At 39.9% G+C, this 22,181-nt stretch overlaps 1 protein-coding gene across 5 annotated transcripts in view; it reads right to left on the bottom strand.

The window, feature by feature from the left end:
* Positions 1–22,181, bottom strand: part of ANKS1B (ankyrin repeat and sterile alpha motif domain containing 1B) — a 337,482-nt gene that overhangs the window by 205,840 nt on the left and 109,461 nt on the right. For all 5 annotated transcript variants that reach the window (XM_081209629.1, XM_081209637.1, XM_081209638.1 and 2 more), the window contains one exon: positions 20,552–20,732. In XM_081209629.1, the coding sequence (XP_081065755.1) occupies positions 20,552–20,732 (181 nt within the window). The remainder of the gene's footprint in view (positions 1–20,551; positions 20,733–22,181) is intronic.

Raw genomic sequence — 22,181 nt, 5'->3', positions numbered from 1 at the left:
CTTAGGCTGTAATCCTCTGCCCTCTTACCTGGGAACAGACTTCACTGTACACTGTGCAATTTAATGGAACAATAAACACCCACCATCTGCTACTCAGTGATCTGAAAATCTTTCTACCCTTTCTATATAGCTTATGTTCATCAATCTTGTTGGGATAACTATTTGGACATACGGACTACCGATATTAATTTATATGTTTAAAGTCAGGATTCATGGAATACTTTTATTAATGTCAGCTGACAATGTTGATTTACATCCCCACTGCTATATTTGCAATAGGTAAAGTTAAAATAAGCAAACAAAATCTAATGAGTAATCATTAGACTGCATTTTACAAAGAAAAGCTGCATTTTACAAAAAATTCCAGGTGGAATTCATGCCAATCTGAAAACAATGGGACTTAAATGATTCAATACTAATTTGTCATAAACATTTCAGTGGTTCTATTCAAGGCATAGGTAAGTCTTATCCAACCCCACATTTCTGGTCTAGAATTGAATTCTTTACAGCTTCTGCAGCCTACATGATGCTAACCAAGCAAAGTAAGCAAGACAGCATGTGTGACAGTAGCAATCTGCTAAAGCTAGAAATGGTACTACTGCATTTGAGAAGTTGTGAATACATATTTCTGGCTTCTTGAGTGAGCAAGTGCTCTACAGAGCTTATTTCTCAAGGGAAAACAAGTGTCCGCCTCACCAAACAAGCTATAAAGGCATATTGTTTGTAACTACATGCCGGCATCAACACCGACACACCAGGGAAGCTTCTTAAGGCCTGGAACTTGATTCTTCTCATGGAAAAGAATAATCCTACTGTTCATATATAAAACAGCAGCACTAAGGTTGTAAACAAATATTAGAACAAAAAAGAACTGGAGGACATGAAAATTCTGTACTACAAACCAAATTAACTGCAATTCTCTGATTTAATACAATTGAATACAACACATGTCTTTTGACTCAAATTAAAGAGGTATAAAGCTGACAAAGATGGAGGATGAATGGACAGTAAAAGAAAACCTATCCTGATGCCATCAACAGCAAAGAGAAAATGGGGGGAACAGTACTTGCAATGCAACCATATGTACATCTACTCAGAAGTAAGTCCTGATGAATTCAACGAGGATTACTTTGGGGTAAGTGGTTGAAGAAGTGAAATCTTCAGCCTTAGGAGGCTGGGACTTACTACTGAGTAGGCATGAATGTGCTATTTGTTTTCTTACTTATGTGTTAAAAAATATCTGTGGATATTCTCCAAAGGGACATCACAGCATCATGTGAGCAGGGTAACACTGCTGAAGTTCATGAAGTTCTTTTGAGGTACACCTCCTTTTGGTTTACTTAGTCCATGATGCACAGCTATGGCTGGTTTGCCATTCCTGAATCAAGACATCCTGGCTGCAGATAGCCATGCACTAATTACCTCCCATATATATTATGGTCCAGAAGCAGCTCTGGCAGGCTTTTAAGGATATTGTAAAAAATCAGAAGATTTAGACACTAAAGTTTCAGAAAATGCTGCAGTGTATGATATCTAATAATCAAACTAATACTGCAGAAAGAGCATTCCACTACGGAATCCAGCCGTCCTGCAAACAGACCACCAGCCAGTGCCACTGGTGCTCCTGGAAACTGAATACTACCCTCAGAGGCGGAGCTAGCTGCTCTGGCACCCAGAGTGGCACACATGCTGTGTACCCAGGGGCGGGGCGAGCTGCCCACGGAGGCAGGGTGAGCCTCCTGTAGGGCCGGGGTGAGCGTCTCAGGGGAGTGAAGTGGCGATGTCACCCCCCCAGGGATGACACCCGGGGCAGACCGCACCCACCTTCCCCCGCCAGTGACTACCCTGCTCTTCCACTGATGTACTCAGAGCAACTCATTGCATAGGTTAAATAAATAAAACAGAGATAATAAAATATAATGGACTAGATCCAAATATATGTTGCTGCGGTGGTGCTGTTCTGCAAACTGTATCATTTTGAATTCAAAGCAAATAGGTAGACAATGGAGCTGACAAAGGATTGGATTATATGTTCCTGCTTGCAGATACCAGACTAATGTCCGGCAGCTACATTTTGAACCTACGGATGTGTCTAGACCATTTTCGCAAATTAGTCTCAGTTAGAGTACATTGAAACAGTCTGGCCAGAAAGTAGCCAAAGTTTGGATAACTGAGGCCAATTCTGTCTTCTACAGGAGAGCCTGCAGCTGGTCAACAATATCAAGCTGATGAAAGGTGCTCATAGTCATCCCACCAGGGCAGCATGGGAAAGTGATGGATCCAGGAGCATCCCTAGTGCTGTTTCAAAAGGAAGGCAACCCAATCAAGAGCAGACTGAACTACCTCACCTACATCTGCAGTACTTTTCATCAACAGCACATCAATCTGAGGTCTGGATTAAGCATGTTAGCCCCCCATCCATTCCTTTGCTGGCATCAGACACCAGTTTATCATTCCTTCTGATTTGCATGCATAACCATTTCCCTTTAGAGAACTTTCTCTCTCTAATTTTCTATACAGTCAATGGACTCCTATTTAATAGCCAGCTGTACAAAACTGATTTATTCAATGTGTATGTAAAAAGTGCTAATAGTATGATAAACACCAAGAGCATTAATTTCATTGTCAATTCCATAGCCTTGTAATTACCTCTTACACAGGCAGCGCTTTTTCTTATGGTAATATCAGCTACATCCAAATGATTTTTTAAAATAAGTTTCCAGAATTAACTAAAAATTGTATATGTTGAGACATATTTCTTAAATAGGAGCTGAAATCACATACACAAAATAATTCGTGACAAGAGATGAAGGACTGTGTAGCCCTTCAGATGTTGCTGGACTAAAACTCCCATATTCTCTGACTACTGGTCCTGCTAGCTGGGGCTGATGGAGGTTGGTGTCCAATAACATCTGGAGGACCACATGTTCCTTACCTCTACTATATATGCTGCTGTCTCCTGTGCAGCTATAGGACCCTGTCATGGGAATGTGGTTACAATAACATAATGGAAGTGAGGTAGGGGAGAAGGGAAACCAGTGAAGCTTTCCATGAAATGTGAGGACAGGGGAAAAGGTTTTCTAAAATATGAGTGGTCAGAAATCATGAATACAGATACTGTAAAAGAACTGACAATAAAGGTAAAGGTAAAGGGACCCCTGACCTTTAGGTCCAGTTGTGGATGACTCTGGGGTTGTGGTGCTCATCCTTGCTTTACTGGCCGAGGGAGCCGGCGTATAGCTTCCGGGTCATGTGGCCAGCACGACTAAGCCACTTCTGGCGAACCAGAGCAGTGCACGGAAATGTCGTTTACCTTCCCGCTGGAGCGGTACCTATTTATCTACTTGCACTTTGACGTGCTTTCAAACTGCTAGGTTGGCAGGAGCCGGGACCGAGCAACGGGAGCTCACCCTGTCGCGGGGATTCAAACCGCCGACCTTCTGATCAGCAAGCACTAGGCTCTGTGGTTTAGACTACAGCACCACCCACGTCCCTCAACAGAACTGACAATACCAGCTCCTAAATAATATCATCACTGGGGTCATACAATTGCCCCCCTGGCCAAAATGTTTCAGGTGATCTCGAGATAGAGAATAAAATCAGGAAGGCATCCAATGAAGGATATGTTGCATAGGTAGCCAACATGGTGTCATCCCATCAATTGTGAATACTGGCCATTCCAGTGGCCAGTGGGAATTAAGAGTTCAACAACATCTGGAGGGACCACATAGGCTACCCCTGCATTATAGTAATGGGTGCCTTCAATTATCCTCACATAAACTGGATAAATGATAAAGACATATCCTGGAACTGAGAAAGTGATAAAATTTTCAAATATCCTGAAAACCTGTGCCCCAAAAACATTTGGTTATGGAACCAACAAGAGGGCATGTGATCCCGCCCTTATTCCTATGTGGTACCAAGAACCTGGTGTGAGATGTTATGTGCTGTTGAACATATAGGAAACAATGACCACATGCTGTAAAAAAAGATCCATCCGAACAGAATGAGGGAAAGAAAAATGAAAGGAAAGTATAGAAAATATGTAGCAGAATGGTTGTGAGATGAAATGCGTTTCAAGCTACAGGTTGAAAACTCGCAAGTTGTAAGGAAAGACATGCAGTGCAACCCTTTGTGTGTTTATTCAGATGTAAGTCCTAGTGTGTACTATGGGAATAAAACTTCCAGTTGAGGGAGCACAGGATTGCAGCCCAAGTATAGAAGATGCCAAAGTGAACGAACTGCCAATGAGTTCTCCCGTGATATTGTTTATTAATTATTATACATGATCAATGCAGAACGGTGTGGGGGTTTTTTATGGCTCCAATTGACTAAGCTGCTCTTTGTAGGGGAAATTCACCACCATCAGTACTCTAATTATTTCAGCTACTCTTTTCAGTACTTTCATGGAATCATATATTCCATGAAAGAGGAAGTGAGGTATTTATGGCAGGCGCGGGAAACTGCTTTTCAAGTGTCACAGACTGCAGAGTGATATAGAAGTATAAGAACCAACGTTTCCCCCATGTAAAAGTCAAACATATATAAAATGTCCTTTTCTTCCTCAGGCTTATCAGCTATATAAATAACTTTAAAAGGATAGTTGTCCTAATAGACAAATTAGTATCATGAACTGGAAATTCTGATCTGCAGTTTGACCTTCAGCAAATCACTTCACTACTCACTCACTGTTTCAGTTGTTAACTGGCTATGGATAACAAGAAGCAGAAGACTTGGAAATTGGCAATCATTTTTCCTGCTGGAAAGGATAAAGTATAAGATTTGCAATTCTAGACATTTTTGAACACTAGCATTAGACAGTATTGTTGTTTCAGGGATAAAAACATGAAAGACAAATTATTATCATATTGTAAAATGTTTATGTGCCCAATTCAGGTTTAATACATGCCAGCTTAAATCAAGTTGTGTCATCTCCAGGATAAATTCGAATATGCTCTTTCACGTGTGCATCCTGCAAAGTCATCATCATAATTAAGGCACAATACCAATACATTCTTTCTCTTGGCAAAATCTATCAGCAAATGTTTTTTCTCTTTCTTTTTTATCACAGTTAGGGATTTGCATGGTACTATGCCTGCAGTCACTACAGAACATTTTAAGTATACTTAGGAATAAATAAGCCATCAGACATCCAGTATCTTGGTGTTTTTTTCTGGTTGCTTAGGCAACCCAGTACCACTGTTATGAAACTGAGAATAAAAAACTCAAAAAGGTAATCTTCTTGAATGGAAAGTCATTCAGATTTAAAAGGGTCCAGTTGTGGGTAGTTTCATTTGCCAAAGAAGTCAGTAGAACTGCTCATTCATCTCACATGAGGTATAATCTACGTCACTTGTACTAAATAGAAGAAATATTAGCTGGTGTTAATCTTAAGATTACATTAAATTGTTGGGGAGAAATAATGGATCAATTTAGTTTTAATCAGTGCTCAGAACGATTCTAAAAATATACTATTATATTGAAAATGGCCTCAATTAGATCCTGAAGCTCATATTCAAAGCGTGGGAATCCAAATTCTCAGGTAAATTATTTCCCCAAATGAAATTAGTTTATTAATTTAAGCAATATAATAAAGCAACTATGCTAGCTTTTGGAATGTATATACCAGGGAGATAATTTGCATCACAGGATGACAGGCAACTGCACAGAATTGCTCCGCCTATGCATGGCACAAACCACATAAGCAGAGTACAGGCAGCTTGCTTTATGTAGCACTGTGATAGTTTGTAGGTATAGGGAATTACTGGCCTGAGCATTGCTGCTCTATGTTACCATGGGCAGAAGAGAGACTGTTACAGATAGGTAGCTGTGTTGGTCTGCCATAGTCAAAATAAAAAAGTTCCTTCCAGTAGCACCTTAAAGACCAACTAAGTTAGTTCTTGGTATGAGCTTTCGTGTGCATGCACACTTCTTCAGATACACTGAAACAGAAGTTGACAGATCCTTCTATATAGTGAGAAGGTGGGGAGGGGTATTACTCAGAAGGGTGGTGGGAATGGGAGATTGGCAGATAGCTGAGATGAGCCTGTTGACGACTCTTAACGACTGTAATAGGTCTTACAGGAAAAGGCAAGGGGTGAGAAGGTGAGAAATGGCTTAGTCATGTATAATGAGATAGGAATCCAATGTCTGTGTTCAGACCAGGTCTCTCCATGGTTTTAAGTTTGGTAATGAGTTGCAATTCAGCAGCTTCTCTTTCCAGTCTATTTCTGAAATTCCTTTGTAGTAAAACAGCTACTTTGAGATCTTGTATAGAATGTCCTGGGAGATTGAAGTGTTCTCCTACTGGTTTCTCTGTTTTGTGATTCTTGATGTCAGAATCATCAGAAGAGAGACTGGTAAGCCAAAGTTATCAGGCAACCTGGGAATCTGCTGGCCTTATATAAGAAGTGTCCTCGGCTTATTTCCAGCAACTCAGTTCATACCATTTCTGTCCTGAACAACATTAACTGCCTCTAGACCCCTTTGCCTGCCTGCCCATTGGCCTGTCTTGGACCACATTGCCTGCTTCTGCCTTTCAGACTTAGCCTAGGGGAGTCATATAAATTAATAAATTTGAGTGCCAAGGGAATCATAGAATTGTATAGTTGGAAGGTACCCCAAGGTCAAGTCCATCCCCTGCAATTCAGGAACAACATAAGACAGTGGAAACCAAAAGTAAACATATTGGAAAGCAGTCATTAGAGTAAATGAATTTGTTTTACTTACAAAAATAAAGAGCCCTACTGGATCACACCAAAGGCCCATCTAGTTCAGTATTCTGTCCTTATAGTACAAAGTGACAAGTTCTGTGTTTATTTTCTCAAGCAACTCTGCAGTTCTGTGTTTTGCAAGTTCTGTGTTTATTTTCAAGTTTATTTGCAAGTTCTGTGTTTATTTTCTCAAGCAACTCTGCATCAGAACAGAGTAACTACTTTGCTATGCTGCATTTTCTATCTAAAAAAATTCCTGAATAATGAGTATTTATGTATTTATTTACTTACTACATTTATATGTTCCCTATCCACCAAGGAGCTCTAGGCAAAGTGCATGGTTTCCCGCCCATTTTATGCTTACAACAACCATGTGAGGTAGGTTAAGCTAACAGTTACACTGGCCCTAGGCCACCAAGTGCATTTCAGGACCTAACAGAATTTGATCCCAGAACTCTCCAGTCCTAGTCCAGTACTCTAGCCATGACACCACACAATCAAAATCAAATAATCACCAGGCCTATAATTAGGAATATTTAAAATTTATGTATACCATTTGCAACTTCCATAGTAAAAACAATACATATCTGTTTTAGTGCACTTCTACCCATACAAAATATGCAACGTTCACATCTGCATGAAAAACCGCTATCTTCACAGGCTGTATAGAAGATAACCTTTCTGGGCCAATAGACAGTATATGAAGATGCAGTATATGCATGTACTGTATGTCTCTTTGATATCAATATATTTCATTTTATTGGTGTGTATTCTAGCCCTTTAATACACAAACACGACTTAAAAGTCCCTCCCCTCTTTATTGACTTTCCCATTTTCTTCAGAGAATAACACCGACACCACTCACCTTCTTTTATTTCAGGAAGAAGTTAATATGCCACATCTATCTAGAACCTAAGCTATTTGCATACAAAGCATCACTGCTACCAAGAAACAATGGGTAATATAATAAGCAAATTAATCATAGCCACTGCCCTTCATGCACACTTTTAATTTAAACAGCAAGATGCTTATAGGACATATTCAAAAATAATTTTGTCTATCATCGCAATTCAACTCTCACTAGAAATAGACATCAGCATTAAATGCTTAATAGCAAATCTGAGAGAGTGAGAGAGAGAGAGAGAGAGAGAGAGAGAGAGATCATCCTAAGGTAGTAGACAAAAACAGCTAAAAAGTCCTAAAATGTGCAAGTTTTATTGTGTGTTTTGTGGATTGGATCAATAAACAGAGTTTATCAGAAGCCCAATGCATATTGGGTAAAATCCTTTCTTCAAGGGACCACCCCAATTACTAAATTGTGTTAAGTGCTCAAGTAACTGAATAAGCTGGGTTAAAGGATTTCACTATTTCTTAGCATCTCTTCGGCTAACATGGCATAGACAAACTATAATCACACCATTATGTCTGTATTATAAGCATATTTTTAAAGTCTGCATGAGAGGGGCTTAGAAGTTTCTATCTGTTTTTCTGACACTTCTGTTACTGCTTGAAGAGATGGCCTAACAAAAGAGGAAAACTGAAAATTGCCATAGACTGGTTTTTCTTTTGTCCTAGTAGGCAAGCAATGAGTCAGCCATTATTTCCCTCCCAAATGTGAAGTTGTTATTCTGTACTTTCAGATAAAGCACACCACAAACACTTTTTAAGAACAGAACACCGCCAGTGTTCTGGTGCATCTGGCTTTAATTTTCAAAGCTTAGCTTTTGAGATGGATTTTTCATGGCTATGCAAACATTAATAGAAGTCAGCTAGGTTATTTGAACTATTAACTTTGCTTGAAGACCGTATACTGCTCCTGGTGCATCAAATGCTTTGGGTTGTAGTATGCAGTTGAGTTACTCTGCTGGCATAAAGCTCTTTGATCCAATGGAGCCTTCCATCAGCAGAATTAAGGCAGAGACTATTTTTGGAAATTCCTCATTCCCCAAAGCTCCCCCCCCCCACTGTGCCAATGGTCCACACTGTTCTGAAGGGTCCTTCAATGCTCAGGAGCAGATTTTGAGGTGTGTGGAAGGGAGAAGATAAGATTATGTCTGTCTCCATTCTGCTGACAGACGCCTGCTAGATCAATGAGACTTCCATTAGTAGAGTACAACCAACAAGATACAACCATGTCTTTCCCCAACCATGTACTTGTAAGTCTTTTGTTGCTAGTGAACAGCATATAAATAACAAAAAGATACTGCTACCTATTCTCAGTACAGATCAAATGCTGAACTAGATTATTTATCACTATCTGCATGAACCCAACCACTTTTTACGTTCCACAGGTGACCTGTGGTCTGTGTGCACACACTGCATAAATCAAGGGTGAGGAATATTTGGCCCTCAAATGTTGCTGGACCAAAACATCCATAATCACTGCATACTGACCTCACTTGCTAAGCTCTCTCAAGGAGGTTTCCCAACAATTTAGGTGCTATTTCTGAGAAGATCCTGACCTTCGTTGCCACTCACCATTGGTCTGAGGCAGTAGAATTACTGTTCTCGCCTCCTCCACCCTTCACAACTGTAGTATAAAGCTGTTCTGTTTTTTGCAGCTTTTGAGAGAGGATATGAAACCTATCTCTTCAAAAAAGATTATATGGCTACTGAATGGACATTATGGCCTTGAGTTGCTAATGCTGGTGATTCTGTTGTGTTGGTTTATTATTGTATTAAATTTGTCTTTATCGTTATTTCTATGAAGCTCTGTTTGAATCTGCCTCAAGTCTTACAGATGTAGGGCAGACATGCTTTTTGAAAAATGAACACATTTCGATTATACAGGTGCTGTAGAATTTTCAAGAGTACTATAACGTTTTGAGAGCCAATTTAAAATCCTTAAAATGAAAACTTATACATGTTAATTAAAAGCAAGTCCTACTTTTGTTGTGGGACTTACTCCCAAGAGCATGACCATGGTATTGCACTTAAGAGTTCAATTTAATCCTCTTGGAAAGCCTTAAGATTTAAGAACCATTTTCCTTGACTCTATGTATATGATAAGGATAGGAAAGGTTTTCCAACACATTTCCCCCTTTCACAAATGTGTAGTCCCAGCATGCTTATCTAATTATGGTTCTGTTTGCAGAGCCATACTTGCCTTGAACTACATCTGGGACTAAATTAAACAGGTTTTGTTTATTCAAGGTTGTAGCTCCCAAACACAGCTCTTGTAATTACCTTTCCTGAAAGGAAACTGTTTTTGCCATTCTCCCTAGTTACAAAGAAAACCTGAAACAGATGTTTGGTGCACACTGTTTATGCCAAAGCAAAGTACGCAGAAATAAATTCACAGTGTGCTACTCTGGACAATCCCATTACAAATGAAAAGTGAGGTAATATATTTTTATTTAGAATACAGATGGTGAACATGTGGCCCTCCAGTTGTTGTTGGAGCCCAACTCCCAACAGTCCTAGCTAGCATGTTCAATGCTGAAAGGTGATGAGAGTTGAAGTTCAATAACATCTGAAGGTCTAAGTTTCCCTATCCATGATTTAGACCAACTAATTTTCCATATGCAGCATATAAGCCTGAGAGATACCTAGAACTTTTATTTACATTGAGTGTTTCACACAAGGGCCAGGTTCAAGGTGTTACTATTAGCGTATAAAGCCCTTAATAACCTGGGACCAATTTACCTACGAGATTGCTTTACCCCACATGCGCCCACTCAACTGCTTTGATCGGTGGAATTGGCACTACTTCAGGTACCACATAATGCCTGTTCTGCATTTGTAAGAACTCAGTCGTTTATAGTGTAACAGCACCTGCACTTTGGAACTCCTTGCCTATTGAAAGCAAGCAGGCACCTTCCCAGTACTCTTTTTAGCATCTGCTAAAAACATTCGTGTTTAGACGAGCCTACCCAGATGCTACCCAAAAGCTGAGGTAATTTTAATTTGTTTTAGTATTTTAACTTTTATATGTTTTAAAGTGAGGTTGTAAATTTTTCTTCATTTTACTGTTTTATCTTCTGTAAACTGCTTTGAGGTTTACTACAATCAAGCGGTGTGTGTATGTATGTATTTAAATAAATAAATAAATAGCTGAAGGAACAGGGTCAAGTTAGCCATGAGGAGAGACTGAAATATATATAGGAGTGTTCTGTTTTAAACTTTTTAAATTTTCAAAATGAACAGAAAAAAATTATTGGAGCAAGCTGGTAACTGATGAATCTGACAAAGACAGTATTAAAATAAAGAACCACGAAAAATTGTCACAGCTGCTTTAGATACAAGCCACACATTCTCCTTCGGGGCAAGTAGTTGGATTAGATAACCTGCAAAACCCTTCCAATTCTGATTCTGCACCACCAAGAAATTTCAAAAAGCCTATTCATTTCATTACAATAGCAAGAATGATGATTAGCTCTGAAAAACACCCATGGGCTAAATTCCATTGTCAAAAGCATGCATATCACATACATATAATTCAGGTCTGGTTGTTTTAGTACTGTAAAAAGAAGCTGTACAGAGCAGTATCTCATCGAATAATTATAGGGAAAATCTTTTTTAAAAAACGTTCCAATATTTTTCTCTCCCTCTATCTCTCTGGATTAGAAAAATCCTATATGCCAAGGAAAATAATGGGTAATACTTTTATGTGTAATCATATTCATGATGCATTTTTTAAAAACAAATCTGGAATAGTTTCTAAGAAAATTAAAGTTGATTCCCTAACTCCCCAAATACAGGTAGTAAGTATATCTTTTTTTAACTTACTGGCTCCTACCTATAGTGTTGCAATAATAGCATTCAGAGAACAATAGCATTTCTTCCCTGGCCAGCAGCCACCACTGCAGTCTGCTAAAGGTTAGTTAACTTGTTTTAAGTGCTAGTACACCTTCTTGTAGATATACATATATTAATCTTATACATAATTTTTATCTCCCCCCCCCCCCCCCCGTTGTACATGTTAAGAATATCTAAAGGAAAATGCAGGACCTGCTATTTATTTTATTTTTATTTAATTTATTTATTAAATTTCTCTACCAGCCTTCATTCAAGGATCACAGGGCAGTTTACAATATAAAAACACAAAATACATAGTAGCAAACAAAAATATTAACCCCCCCCCCCTGAATAAAAGGCCATAGTTTTTTTATTAGCCAAAGGCCTGGGGAAAGAGAATGATTTTGCCTGGCACCTACTATTGCTGCCAAAGAGACTTCAGCTGTGTAGGCTGATTTTCTCCTTCATGGAAACTTGAAAAGGCCTTCTGTTCCTCAAGGGAAAGAAAAACAGCATCTATCACTGCCGCTAGAGAAGCTGCAGCTGCATACTCCTGATTGTCTCCTCTTTGGGTTTTTAAAAAACTGCTGTCCCTACTTGTACACAATGGAATGGGACGCAATAGAGATCTTTGTTTGCGTGCAACTCTTTAAGACAGCGTGACTTAAAGACAGTGGGAGAATAAGGTGATTAATAGTATACCTCTTGCTGAAAAAGGTGGGTGCTGCAGCCCCAGGCTCTTCACTGCTTAAGCAACTGCTTTCTTCAAGAGCAGATTGTACTCACTCCCTTCTCTGTCTTTCTGTCAGAACAGAGAAGTTCTGCTCATGGGGATGCAGGGAGAGGTAGGTAACCCCACCTATCAATCTCAACCTCTTACTCTAAAGTCCACCTTCAATGTTCTCAAAGTTCTCTGTATTCCTGACTCTTTCCCTGACTTCTGGCTTTATAAACGTCAGCAGAATGGAAACTTGCAGTCTCTTATTAAATGCTCTGCCTACAACTCATTCTGAGTTGTAGAATGAGTGCTCTGCCTGGCGTGCTCTGGTCCATGGGGTCATGAAAAGTCGGACACAACTAAACGACTAAACAGCAACAACAACAACAACTCATTCTGGCTGATTATTCTTGGGTGGGGGTATTGTTTGGGAGGGGCTGTTGGGGGTGTTGTTGCTGGGGTTTTTGTATTTTTATTTTAGATCTTTTTGTGACTTATGCGGAAATTGTTCAGTTTTCTTGTGTATTTTCTAATGTTTTTTATTGATTATGACTACTTTTGTTATGCTGTAGTTATATTTTTTCATGTTGTAAGTTGACCATGGTTTGGACTGTGGAAAGGGAGCATACAAATAAAATTATGTATGTATGGTTGGGCTACTCATGAGCAAGCAGTCAGTGTAGCGGCAGCTTCTCCTCAGGGAGAAAACATACTTTTGAGCTAAAGGGAGATTTCTGTTAATTTTAGTTGCCTTAATAATTCCCTTTAATTGTATTCTCAATGAGCTTTATAAGAAGAATAAGAATGAAAGAAGATAGCATAAAATAAAGGACTAAAAATTATAAAACCAATATATAGCAATCAGAAAGATAAAAATTGTGTGGGGGGGTGGGGGGTGTCGTTCTGGGCACCACAATTTAAGGAAGATATTGATAAGTTGGAATGTGTATAAGGAGGGCAATCGATATGATAAAAGGTCTGGAAACTAAGCATTATGAGGAATGGTTGAAGGAGCTGAGTATGTTTAGCCTGAAGAAGAGAAGATTGAAAAGCTGCCAGAAGGATGGTGGAGGAAGCTTGTTTTCTTCTGCTCCAGAGAACAGGGCCCGAACCAATGGTTTCATATTACAAGAAAGGATATTCTGATGAAACACTATGAAGAACTTTCTGAGCTGTTCAGCAGTAGAATGGACTACCTCAGAAGGCAATGGACTCTCTCTCAAAAAAAGAGAAAGCAATGGACTCTCCATCATTGCAGGTTTTTTTAAATAGAGGTTGGATGGCCATCTGTCAGAAATTCCTGCACTGCAGGGAGTTGTACTAGATGACCCTTGGGTACTTCTCCCCACCCATGATTCTATGATAAGATCCATTAAAAAACACAGAACCATAAAAACAAAACATAGAGGCCATTAAAACAGAGCCATTAAAATCCACTAAGTTTGGAGGAATTTATGACAACTTGAATGCATAGCAAAACAAGAAAGTATTTACCATCCACCTAGATATTATCACAAGAAACCTAACCAAACTTCTCCCAGGAAAGAGTTTCACAACCTGAGTATCTCAACCAAAAAAGCTGTACCCTAGTCAACTATATATCTGCTGGCAGTGGGACATAGGGCAACCCCTTGATAAAAAATGTAGTGGCCAAGCAAATTTTATAGGCATTAACCAGAACCTTGAAATGAGTTCAGGAACAAACTAGAAGCCAGTGCCAATTGAACAGAAGCAGAGTAATATGTCCTGTAACATAAGTCTCAGTTTCAATTTTGGCCACTACATTTTGCATCAGCTGCAGTTCATTTCACATCCTTTTTTGCTTGCCTTTGTTTTGACAAACAGCAACTGCACAGGTACTCATCTAACAGGAGTATTTATGAGGTAGAAATGGACTGAACACCCCACTGAGAACCTAAGCTGCACCCCTAAAATATTTGTCAAAATATTCCATTTCGGAGGACCAGGGACTCATTTTAAATCCCTTGCTCACCAAGGCACTGTGCATGTGCAAACACGCACAGCTGCTGAAGACTAATACCTAAAAGAAATATAGAAAATTATTCCCTTTGTTCAGCTATGGGGAAAGAACCTCCATGATAGCTGAGAAAGCCTAGCACTGTTTTCCCCTTGATAGCACATACAATGCATTTCCTATAATGATAGTTCAAAATGCTTCACCACAAGATAATCAGATTTCCTATCAAATTTCCTCCTGCCTTTCAAGTAACCACTTTTATTATAATAAGATGTGCAATTTGATCATTTAGTTAATTCTACCCAAGAAGAAGAGGGATCTCAGCTGTATTTCCTTTGGGAATGACTATTCAAAGAGACCGTATGAGAAGGTCACCCTCCCTCTTCGTCCTCTGCTATCTACTTGGATTTCTGAAGGACAAGGTGTACTAATAGTAACTACCCACTCCATACTTAGCTCATGTTATTAAGTCTTGGAACCTTCCCCAGGTTACAGGGTTTTGTTTTAACTGACTGTATGTTTCCTACCAGACCTGATTTTATTGGTAGGTGAAGGCAGCTGATTAGGATTGGATTGGGTTGTTTAATTGTTATTTACGTAAGTAAGTGGCTCTGTATGCTGGTTTTCAGCTGAAACCTTCAAAGTGTCCCCACATTATTAAGTATAATACAAGTGATACATTAAAAGTTATATACTTGAAATAAAACAAAACAAAAGCTCAAAAAAGAGCAGTGTCTTATTTGCCTCCCTCCTTCTCTAACCTGGAATCCTTCTCAAAGGGCAAGTGATAGATGGTGAAGAGAAAATAGTTCAGCTGTATTAGGAGTAGTAGTTTTCTTTGCCTGCCTCCCCTCCATCCTGGGCAGAATAATGACTCAAGACAACGTGCTATAGGATTAAAATTGGCCACAACTTTATTAAGTTTCAGATGTAGGGAGACCTTGGCTCAGGCATTGGGCGCTTATCCTTCCCAGTTCCCAGCTGGGGATCTGGGAGACATCAGGGTTATCCATAATGTGTGGGGATTGGGCTGTCTCTGGAGAACATATGTTCAAGCAGAGAGCCCGCCCCCCATTCCGCCACCATTGGAGGGGAGAGCAATGACAACCTCTCGGCATATAGCCAATGCCTCCCCTCAAGACCCCTTTAAAGGGGAACCCTGGGATCACTGCCGCAAGGGGGGCATGGGCTTCACACACACCCTTTAGGAAGAGAGACTAAAGGATTCCGCCCAAGGCCTGAAACCACCAAAGTTGTGACGTTTTGCTACGGGAAAGGCAAAACCTGCCAATGCAGGAAAATTCCTTTCTGGCCCTTCAACAGCGACCCTGACGTAGCAGCACCTACGTACCTGTGGAGAAGAGGTTAACCTGCAAAAGAAGACTTAACTGAGGGAGGGCAGGGTGGGAGAAGCTCTGGAGCCAACTGACGCTTCGCAGGTAAGATTCACCTTCTGTTGTGTGGGCAGGGCGGTCCCTCCCCATACCTGGCCGATCCCCTGGCAACGCCTCCCCAGACGGGATTGGGCAATTAGCTGAGGTAGGCGGAGACCTCCAGGTATCCAGCCTGGAGAGGGTGAAGCCAGCCCGAACTACCAGGAGCCGCACTGGGATCCGGGGGGCTGAGTACAACAACACAAAAGGCATCCCCCATTTGATGTGAGGAGTGGTCATTGTAAGCTACACTGAACAAACGGGAAAAGAAAAGTATACTTTACATAACTCTGATTATGCCAGAGTGGGGAAGGAAATACAGAAAATTGTGTAATGGTCCAAAAGGGATAAAAAACTAATTACAAAAAAGTAAAAAATTTAAACGTGCATTTCAATTTTTTTACCATGAAATTATTTCCTAACAAAACTGAAAGCGTGAAAAAATCTCTGTTCCAATTTTCAGTTACTTTTTTTAAAAAAGCAAACAGCTTTCCCTATTTCAGCTTGTTGAAACAAATGCTTTATGTTCTGTTTGTACGTCAATGAGAGCACAGGATGAGATTTGAAGGCTTATAATTCCATACTAAATTTAGCTAGTAGTTTGGAGATAGAGAATTGCCATATAGAAACGTGTGGAGTTTAGACAGAGCATTTTAAGTGCCTATATCTGAAAACATATAACACTTTGGCTACAGGTAAGATTTCTGTCGGACATAAAAATTAGTGGGGTGAATGCTTGCTTGACATCAGTTCAATAGCTATTAACTTGGAGGAAGATCTGAGTATACTTTCTTCCTGGGTGCTGCTGACAAATATAGTATGTTTGGCTATAACCTGGGAGATCTGGTTTGAACAACCCATGCCCTAGATTGTCTTTTAAGCTACAAAACAGTCCAATTGGAGAATAGGTAAAAATCACAAAGCAGAGCTGAATGCAAAGACTTGTTGTCACACAAACTGCTGAAAGAAAAGGCTTCAAATTAGGCTCAGACTACTTCAACATCCTTTAAAAACATGATGTTCCATTTCTCATATATTCATATTGCCACTTTCCCTATGGCTGGAAGTAGCCTGCCAAGAACAGCCTCTTAATGTGTGTCAGATATAAACAGCAAAAGGAACATTGAGGCACTAGCAGGTTATGCCCCGTAGCTTGATTTTTTTTTTCTCCTGCCAGGATTCTTGCACAGCCCAAGCCTCATTATCATTTGCAAGTAAGGGATTATCTTTTTATTTAGGCAAATGTTTAGTATTCCGAGTTTGTTTCTTTAAGCAGATATGATAAGCCAGTGGCTGTCCCCACCAAAAAAAAAAAATTGTATAAGAAATGTCTTCTCTCCTGTCAACAATTTCAATAAATGACTCAAAGGATGAGTAAATTATTTGAGAACTACCAAGTCCAATGAGCACACAAAAGCATAATACAATGGCTGGGCACAGGCCCAACCTTCCATGAGGTGAAAAGAGCCACTCGCCTCAGGCGGTGAATTATCACCATTCATGCCCCACAAGGTTGCCTAACACCTGCCACAATAAGCTGACTGGCCAACATTGCTGTCTGCCACCACTCCTTCCCTCTTGCCCACCTGCTGCTTCTCGCCTTCCTGAGGAGAGGACTGTGAGGCAGACATGGTGGCGGCGGAGAGTGGAGGGTGGGAGAAGGAGAAGACTGCAGGAATGGTGGGAGATATGCTGCTAGGACAGTCCCAGGCACCACAATGTCTTGTGCCAGCTCGAGCTAAGGAAGTAAGATTCTGTTTTTAAGTAGTAGCAGAAATCCAGTCTAGAAACCCAGAATTTGGCAATGTAGACTTGAAAATTAAACAAGCATGCTCTTGCTTCTTCAAAAGCTGAAAGGAGAAAATAAACAAAGGCTGCAATCCTTATCCGGGAGAATGTCCAACTGAACTCAATAGGACTTGCTTCTGAGAAGATATATGAGATTGTACCTACATGATAAAATGAAGTGCACTTTATAGTCTACAGTGTGAAGCAGTTTGTTTAAGAGGTCAGTAGTTAGAATTCTCATTTTTACCGGCTCTGCAGCGGGTTTTTAACCAGTTTCTTCAGCTCCAATTACTGCCCATATGTCATATAAATATATCTGATAACCAGCAAGCATTTTCAAAGTTATAAACAATCTGTTGAGAGGAAAAAATGAAAAGAAAATCTATCTGATCCAAAGATGAAACAGGCAGAATAAAAAGCATAAACTGAATCTGAATTGCATAGATATTTCAAGCAACAGTAAGGTTTTTTATTTATTAAAAAAATCCATTAGAAAGAAGAAGAAGAAATATCTTGGTCACTAATTCTGATGGGACAATCCACATCCATTAAAATTAATTGGAATTATGCCACTGGCTTTAATAGTATGTGCATTGTAATTACAGTGAGCAATTGGGAATTATGTTTTGTTAAAAAATGTCTACTGTGAAATTTTGTTTTTTTTGTTTTCACTCTCAAAATCATCAGTTTATAGTAACTGATGGGGCATAGAATTGCCTGGGGAGGAAAGAGTCACCCCAGACTGGGTGGGCCGCAACTTGATTTTGGGCAATTCTCTTATGAGACCTCCCTCTGTCAAAAGCAAACCTTGGTGTCTCAAATATCAGTGGCATCCCGCGTGACACCAAAAGCTGGCGCAGCCCCCCAGCCTCTTGCCTTCTGTCAGATGTCACTGCTGCGGCACCTGCTGCGGTACCCTAGAAGCTCTGCACTTAGCGCAACCAAACCAGTCGTGTTCTTCTAGATCTGCCTTTACCTCTGTAGCAGAGGTGGGCAACCTGCGGTCCTTTTCATGTGACTCTTGACCTAATTCCAAAGCCCTGTGCAGCTGATCAGTTCAGACCAGTAAGAACAATCTTGCTTCCCTGTGGATCCTGCGCTTTAGCATGAGAGGTTTTTAATTTCATGATGCACAATTGCCTGATTCTCATCACCACTTCCAGGATACCAAAGGTAGCTCGAGGTTCAAGCCGGCCAGTTTCTTCCTCTCACTCCTCCATTTTCCGCCCCTCTCTCAATACCTCAACATTCCATAGCTCAACTCGCTGCAGCATTTTGTAGGCCCCTCAGTGTAAGTCCTGGTAGCCAGTAAGTATTTTCTGGATTTGTTTACATTTATGAACAAATATACATCTGCACACCTAGGAAGTCTCTTGAGAATTCAGCAACTACCACCTTATTTTTGGTTGGCCCCATCTCACATCCAGACTGATAGAATGGGAACCTTCCAAGTTCAATATTAGAGGAAATAATAAACAACAACCAGCTGACTAACATGCTATAGTTTTGCTGGAGATTATTATGGCTATTTATCTGAAAGATTATTTCTAGCCAAATCTCTTGGTTTCTCTGTAGAAATTAAATGGCTTATGACTCAATTTCTTCAAATCTTAAGGAATTATTATGGTTGCAAACATTCTGTAGATACAACTCTGATGTTAGTATGAGCAACAAGAACAAGTATAAATAGAAGAATTAGCAGCTGTGAACAGGAAATAAAGCAAATTATAATGAAGGTGACCTAAAGTTAAAATAAATGCATTCAGTTAGCTGTCATGCAAGGCAAGCCAGTCTAGGAAACTGGAAGAAGAAATCTAGAGAAGTAGCTATGCAATATTATGTATGCAAAGTAAATTATCTTGTTTAAAAATAAATGAAACTGTTTTTTTATTATTGAGTCACCTTGTACAAGACTTTCAGCTGCGATGGGCAGCAGCTCCTCAGGATTTGGGGCCCATCTATAATGGGTTTATGTGATGTATACAGTGGTACCTCGGGTTACATACACTTCAGGTTACAGACTCCGCTAACCCAGAAATAGTGCTTCAGGTTAAGAACTTTGCCTCAGGATAAGAACAGAAATTGGGCTCCGGCGGCGCGGCAGCAGCAGGAGGCCCAAATAGCTAAAGTGGTGCTTCAGGTTAAGAACAGTTTCAGGTTAAGTACGGACCTCCGGAACGAATTAAGTACTAAACCCAAGGTACCACTGTAATGGTGTTAGCATTGTTTTTGCTAACGTTTTATTAATTATTTTACTTTAAGTGGGTTTGTCCATTAAGAAAACTATGCTGTACAGGCAGCATGTAAATTTAATAAATAAATATATTGTACCAGCTCTGATACCAGCAATCCTTTAACTGGAGATTGCAAATACTGAACCTGAGACTTATACAAGTAGAGTACGCGTTCAAGCACTGATTTCCTACTTTCCTACTTTCCACAGAACACAACAAGCAATGCTGCATTATCATAAGTGTATGATAAATTGGTATTTAGCAATATATGACTTTTTTTTGCAAACTATATAAGCAATTGAAAATGTTGTTTGGATTAGATGGGCCAATATGTATTACACTGTTTTTCACAGACTCATTTTTGTAGCATGATGAATTTTTCACCTTCTACTTTTTTCTTCATATTTTTTATTATTTCTTTCGAGGGCAAGAACAGCTATCAGAGCACTCCTTTTCGAAGCACGAAAAACTCTTCTATTCATTTCATTAAGCTAGATTTCCTGGGTAGCCAGTTCTAAAGTGGTTTGATTCATGAGTTGGAGAAACACTTTACAGAGTGTGCAATACTGAATAAATATAAATATCATACAATTTATTCAGAGCAAGGATGTGACCTGACATGATAAAAATACCAGGTTTGCTCTGAGCAAAAGATAAATATTAATCCCACACCTTAGCTTCTACCTCACATTTATGCATATGTGTAAGTAAGCCCAAATGCAAGCGCCCCGTGACTGTATTTCACTTTAGGGTATTCTTCAAACAATCCTTTAGAAAAACTGAAGGGAATGGAATGTAAATGAATAAAAAGTATTATGGAATTCAGAAAGAAAGCCACCAAGAAAGCAGCCATGTCCCCCTGAAGGAGCAGAGGTGGCCTAGGATGCGATGCCAGTTGCTTATTGCAACATCAAAATGTATAGATAATATGCAACTTATTTTTATTTTACCTGGAATGTCATTATCTTCAATGCTCCCTTCAATGGATCCAATGGAATAATTAGCTGGACTGATTGGAGGACTGGAAGTAAAGCTTGCATATCCAAGGGAAGAGTTGATTTCAAAATAATCATGGCTGTGATTTAATCGATGAAATTCAAAAGCTGATACTATTGATGTACGTTGCTTTGGCTGGAAAAAATTTGAATTGAAATGTAAATATTTTAATTTATTTTCTGCCTCTAAGGTTCATCACCTTTTTAAAAAAATGGTTTGTTAAAACAGATGCTCAAAAATTCCATTGCATTTCTCCCCTGTAAATTGATCTTCCGTACATAATTCCTACAATTATTGCATTCTCGTTTGTCGCTTAGCAGGGCCACAGCCCAATCCAGGAGGCCATCTTATTCCCATGTGGCCATTGTGGGGAGAGACACCTGGCACCTCCCCTGCCAGCAGTGCCAGCACAACAGGGAAGGCCTGATTGATCAGGAAAGTCAGATTGCAGGGGAAGGGGCTGAGCCCAGTCTATGCCCGCTGTACTTAAGAGGGCGATATTGTGTAGTTCACCCTCTTGGGAGATCATCATGGGATTCACCACCTGCCCACTCAGGTTGTAAGTGGCCTGCCGAAAGTTGAGTAGGTGGGCCAGCGTGAAGACCTTGCTATGGCTATTTGACCACTATTTGGGGACAGGGAGGATTTCCTCCCCCTGCAAACAAATTGGCTGGTCTGCAGGTTTTTGCCTACCTCATAGCAACAGTCACAACTTTGGTGAATAAGGCATTGGGATGGATCATTAGCTGATTAAAGGGCTCAAGGAGAGGTGTCTCTGTCCACAAACCCACATGGGCAGGTCAATAGGCCATGACACCTCTCCCAATGGCGGCCCAAGCAGGATCGTAGCACCTGGTGCATGTCAGAGGCAACTACCCAGCTCCGGGTTGACCCGCATCTCATTTCGCAACCAGCAAGTGGGTTGATTGCCTTAGCCAAAACCTACTTACATCTGTAATCAATAATAAATTCTGACCTATTTCAACCCAACACAAATATCCTGTGTTTACTTCTATGGTTCACTCCATACAATGCTGCGGGTACCATGTGCATGTGACAGCAATCATCTACTGCCGCTCCACCCCAGCTGCTATAATACAGTACCAAAAAACATATCAGTATGAGGTAACAGATTGTATGGTCAATAGAAAACCTTATATGCCAATAAAATATTGACATTTTAGTAGGTTTCGAAGCGGGTTTGGAGAGACAGCATTTCAATGTTGATTCAATGGCAAAATTAAATTAATATCTAGACAGATGAGGCATAGAACAGAATTAAAATAAACATTGTGAGTATATTCTGTGATACAATCTCGATAATATGCTTCAGACCTAAATTAAACTTTGTCTTAAATCCACTTTAATTTGATCCAAAGCTTTTGACGCATTCGAAATCCAAAATGAGTTAGTTCGGTTTGAAGTGCCTTAGGTTCACATCAGTTGGCCTTTCCTGATATAGTCTGTGCTTTAGAGTACTTCTCCAGACCTTTTGCTTAAGGCTTGCAGATCATGGGTTGCTTTTTATTACTGAGCAAAAAGTGTGTGGATGGCAATTACAGAATATTTAAAAAGGGTTCTACT

This window comes from Podarcis bocagei (assembly GCF_964188305.1).
Source record: "Podarcis bocagei genome assembly, chromosome: 10".
NCBI lineage: Eukaryota > Metazoa > Chordata > Lepidosauria > Squamata > Lacertidae > Podarcis > Podarcis bocagei.
Note: the sequence above shows the minus strand (reverse complement) of the source record. Positions and strands in the feature narration are given on the sequence as shown.